The sequence below is a fragment of the Diabrotica undecimpunctata genome, chromosome 6, assembly GCF_040954645.1.
Source record: "Diabrotica undecimpunctata isolate CICGRU chromosome 6, icDiaUnde3, whole genome shotgun sequence".
Taxonomy (NCBI): Eukaryota; Metazoa; Arthropoda; class Insecta; order Coleoptera; family Chrysomelidae; genus Diabrotica; species Diabrotica undecimpunctata.
The window spans coordinates 139022691-139026948 of record NC_092808.1 but is presented as its reverse complement, the minus strand read 5'-3'; the positions used below and the strand labels follow the sequence as shown (position 1 = coordinate 139026948).

General features: G+C 34.0%; 1 protein-coding gene across 1 annotated transcript; it reads right to left on the bottom strand.

Annotated features, from left to right (window-relative positions):
- Positions 1-636: 636 nt before the first annotated feature.
- On the bottom strand, positions 637-1071 carry LOC140444642 (uncharacterized). Its single transcript, XM_072536406.1, has one exon. It carries the CDS (start codon positions 1069-1071, stop codon positions 637-639), a length of 435 nt encoding a protein of 144 aa, XP_072392507.1.
- Between the last annotated feature and the right edge of the window lie 3187 nt (positions 1072-4258).

Sequence of the window (4258 nt, the reverse complement as noted above, 5' to 3'; positions counted from 1 at the left end):
CATTCATCTTAATTCCATTCTTCTACTCACATACCATCATCTTGGACTAGATCTGCAGAATCATAGCTTTCTGAGTCTGAACTTTCAAACTGTGTCACTTTGCCAGATGGTTCCTTTTTGGCTTGAGAAACTTCTTTTTTGATTCAATTTTTTTTCTCAGTTGATCTTGTTTCTTTTTATTTTTTGTTTATCTTTCATTGCTTGCTCAACTGCCTTCCTTTTTACAACAACAATGTTCTGAGCTGAATTTAATACTTTTTAAACAGTCGTCAAACATCTCTTAACGGTTACTTTCAGCGTGAGAGAAGAAACGGGTGATATATTATTTAGAAGTTTGGAAGGAGTCATTTTTGACGGTGCAAGGCTACTAGAAGTACTGGGGATACTAGCAAGATCAAATTGAGTTCTTGGTACTGCACAGGAGACAAAAGAATCGACAGTGTCACTTGTTGGCACACTAGTTACAGCATTGACGTGTTGGCCGATAAGTTCTGCATTGGAGGCAACAGGATCAACCTCGCCGGTTGGTGCACTAGCCAGAGTACAATGGGCATTGCACCGGAGGAATCGGGCTCTAGGTAGGAGTAGACTGGTATTACAGACATACCTAAAGGGGGCTATGCCACAAGCTTGAAATCAACTCACACCATTTTGTACACCTGTAGCTTTGGTCCATGCAGAGTTAAGAAGTTTTTCAAACTGCAGACGATTGATCTTTCTGGATGGATTGTTTGTAATGAAATAATTACAAGCACCATAAAAGTAGGACTTAAGTGATTTGAAAAAGGATCGGTCCAATGGTTGTAGCCAGTGCGAAGTATGGGGTGGAATACTCATCAAAATGATTCCTTCTTGCTCCGTGTACACTAGGACTTCCAAGGAACTGGTGTGTGAAGTGTGACCATCAAGTAAGAGAAGTACTTTCCCAGCTGATTTTCTAGGTTGGAAATGACTTTTTAACCAGTGCAGAAAAATTTCACTAGTGACATAAGAAGATTTTTGTGACATTTTTACAACTGAGCCAGGAGGCATCCCGTCCATGAACTCAACTTTCAAGTTCTTGCCCTTCATTATGCAGTATGGGGAAAATTGTATCTTCAGTGCTAGCACAAGCTAGAACAGAAACGGTTTCACCCTTTTCCCCTGACGTAATGGAAGTTACATTTTTGAAACCTTTAATGGCAACAACATTTCCTGGCTTGTTGTTCAGTTAAAGCCCGGTTTAAAAATTCCGGCTTTTCAACCAAATTGTTTTCCAAAATAATACTTTCGAGTAACTTAAAGTACTCTTCCACACAGCTCGTGTTCATTCCCTTAGCTCGGGATACAGATACACCTTCTGATTTTCTAATAGTAAGAGTAGGATTTCTTAAAAGAAAAGAGTTTAGCCAATCATAACCAGCTTTTCTAGTTTAATTGTTGAATTTGTGAGGTAGTTTTAGCTCTTCAGCAAGTCGAAACGCCACGCTTCTCACTGAATCCCTGCTAGGAGTAAACCCATGAGGTTGTAACTTTTTTATGTGGTCTACAATCTTCTGTTCATTTACTCTTCCTAAAATGGAGGAAAACCCTAAGTTGTCCTTCGTAAGCTTTTGTTTTTGACTCCTTCTTTTGAGAGTGGTCTTAGGAATTTGTTAATCTTATTAACCCCAACATTTCTGTAGCACTGAGTAAAGGAGTGTCCACGAACAGGATAAATATGTGTCACTTCGATTCTGTGTAGTTTTGATATCCAAGAACAAAACCGTAATAAAGTCTGATTTTTATTTTGGCCGCCAGCTTTATCTGAAGAACAGTATGCTTGAATACGATCAAAGATAAATGAAGCAACACTATTTGCTCAATTTTTACATTGAGATTATATGAAGGAATATACATATGATGATCCATCATTACGCACGTGTATATTGAATACGTACGTCCATAAAAGTCTTTTATAGAACTATTTTGTTATGCTGAGCTTTGGCAACGGTAGATTTTGTGTGTCAGCAAATTCCAGTACAAGAATGCTGCTACCATCTGTTGCCTTTCTCAAGTAATCATTTTTTAGCTTGGAATATGCCTCGAGTCTCTTTTTATGGAGATTGTAATCAACACGGCATTCATCATTCCGGTTCTTTTCTAGGTTGATTTCACACTCACTACAATAATCACATGTGCCAGTCTTCGGTGTTTTGAATGTAAAATTAATTTCTCTGAAAAACTTAAAATAGGTCTTGTGTTTCATGGTAAGATTATTCCCAGTAGTGTCTTTAAACAACTTTTAAAACAGCTCAAAAATGTTCTTAATCGTTAGTTCTGGGTTGTCGAAGTATAATCTGTTTGTTTTTCTAGGTGTGTAATGACTTGGTTTATGTGAAATATATTTTAAATGTTCTAAAGCCATAGACTAAATATCATCTAAACTTTTCTTTGATTTCCGTGTTTTTCACGTTTTTCATCAAGTGGAGTTTTCTCAACAATTTTTTTCTGTAATATTCTTAAACGCCTTACTTCTACTTCTACTTGATATAAGTCAGCAAAAAAGGAACGGCACACGGGCACATCACAACCAGAAGTTTTAAGCTTGTATTTCCAGTGATACTGTCTGCTAATTTTGGGATTTTCTATCCTTCTCTACCTTTCTGGAGGCTTCCTTAATGCCATACAACTTGCTAGAAGAATGTCTTGGTCTTTTTTTAAATTATTATCATAAAAAGAGTCAAATAAATGCTTTTGATCTTGCGATGTTATTTTTGCAAAACATTTTTCTACACAACACTTACTTTACCTTACTCTGTATAGTTTTTCCCGTAAATTTTGACACATACTGATCTCTATACTGTCTCTTAGATTTTGCCACGTTTTCTTTCCAATGGTCTTTCTGAACAATTTTCATTTTGGCACTTTTTGACACCGCGTTATCTAAAATTGCTTTACGACTAGCCATTGCTTTAAAATACACTTAAAAGGCCTATATTCCCTTATTCTAGCCACTACCTTAATTGTCAGCATTTCAAATACGAAAAATACGTCTTCTATGATTAATATTAATTACTATTTAAATGGGAATAAGCCACAATTAAAGGTTAAAATACGTTTATTGACGTTTCAATTTCCACTTCGGAAATCGTTCTCAAAATACAAACATTAATTTCCGAAGTGGAAATTGAAACGTCAATAAACGTATTTTAACCTTTAATTGTGGCTTATTCCCATTTAAATAGTAATTAATTTAAAATGCCACAAGAAAATAGCTTCAGAACTATGATTAATAGTTTAAAAGTTATTCGAATTGTTTATAAGTTAAAAATAAAAGTAACTTTGCAAATTTTTTAGTTACAAAAATATTTAATTTACTTTTTTGTTGTGCATATTAAAAATAAAAGTCTTCACCTTTATTATGGTACCACTAGATTTTCCATATCTTCATTATTTTATGTCTTGTTACTCCAAAAAAGAAGACTATTATTATTATTACACGAACAATGCGATCGAACTGAAAATTTTGAGGGTTTGTTAAGTACTACAAGACCCCCTTTGAGAGCAATCACAAAAATAAAGTTAAGTTTTACAAAAATTATAAACAATTAACGATTTTGCTTTATTTTTCTGTTTTTGAAGCAAAAAGTTAATTTAAAAAATTTTAGAACACGTCATTTTGAAGGTGAAGGTAAAGGTAAAATTTATCTTAACAGACAAAATATTATATTTAAGCATAAATAGATACCGCAATTCGACAATAATTAATAGGTAAAAATACCGCTAAGGTTTCCTTAGTATAAATACACTTCTCAACAATTGAAGTGGATATTATGAAAATGTGTATTTTATTTTTTGTTCATAAGGTCAAATAGAAAAATGGAGTGATATAAATAAAGATTTATTTTTACTTCGTATTTTCATACAGATGAACCGAAAGAAAGAAATTCTTTAAGAAAAAAAAAATAGAAAATAAACAAAAATTGTAAAATTAAGAATCTAAAATTTCTATTTCTGCTCAATTTCTAATATCCCGAAAAGAAAAATTAATAGTGTGTGGGTCCACCTCTGTGTCGCCTTAGTGCTCTAACTCTATTTGGAAGACCTCTTATTAAATTATTGATGAACTGCTGCGGTATACGTTCCCAAATCACGCGTAATTTATTGGCCAACTGATCTATTGGCATTGGTTTGGGGCGGTTGAAGGAGCCTGTTTTGTTGCCTAGACATTTCGGCCCAAATATGTTCAATGCAATTTATATCAGGTAAACATGGTGGCTACTTCATTCTTGTAATC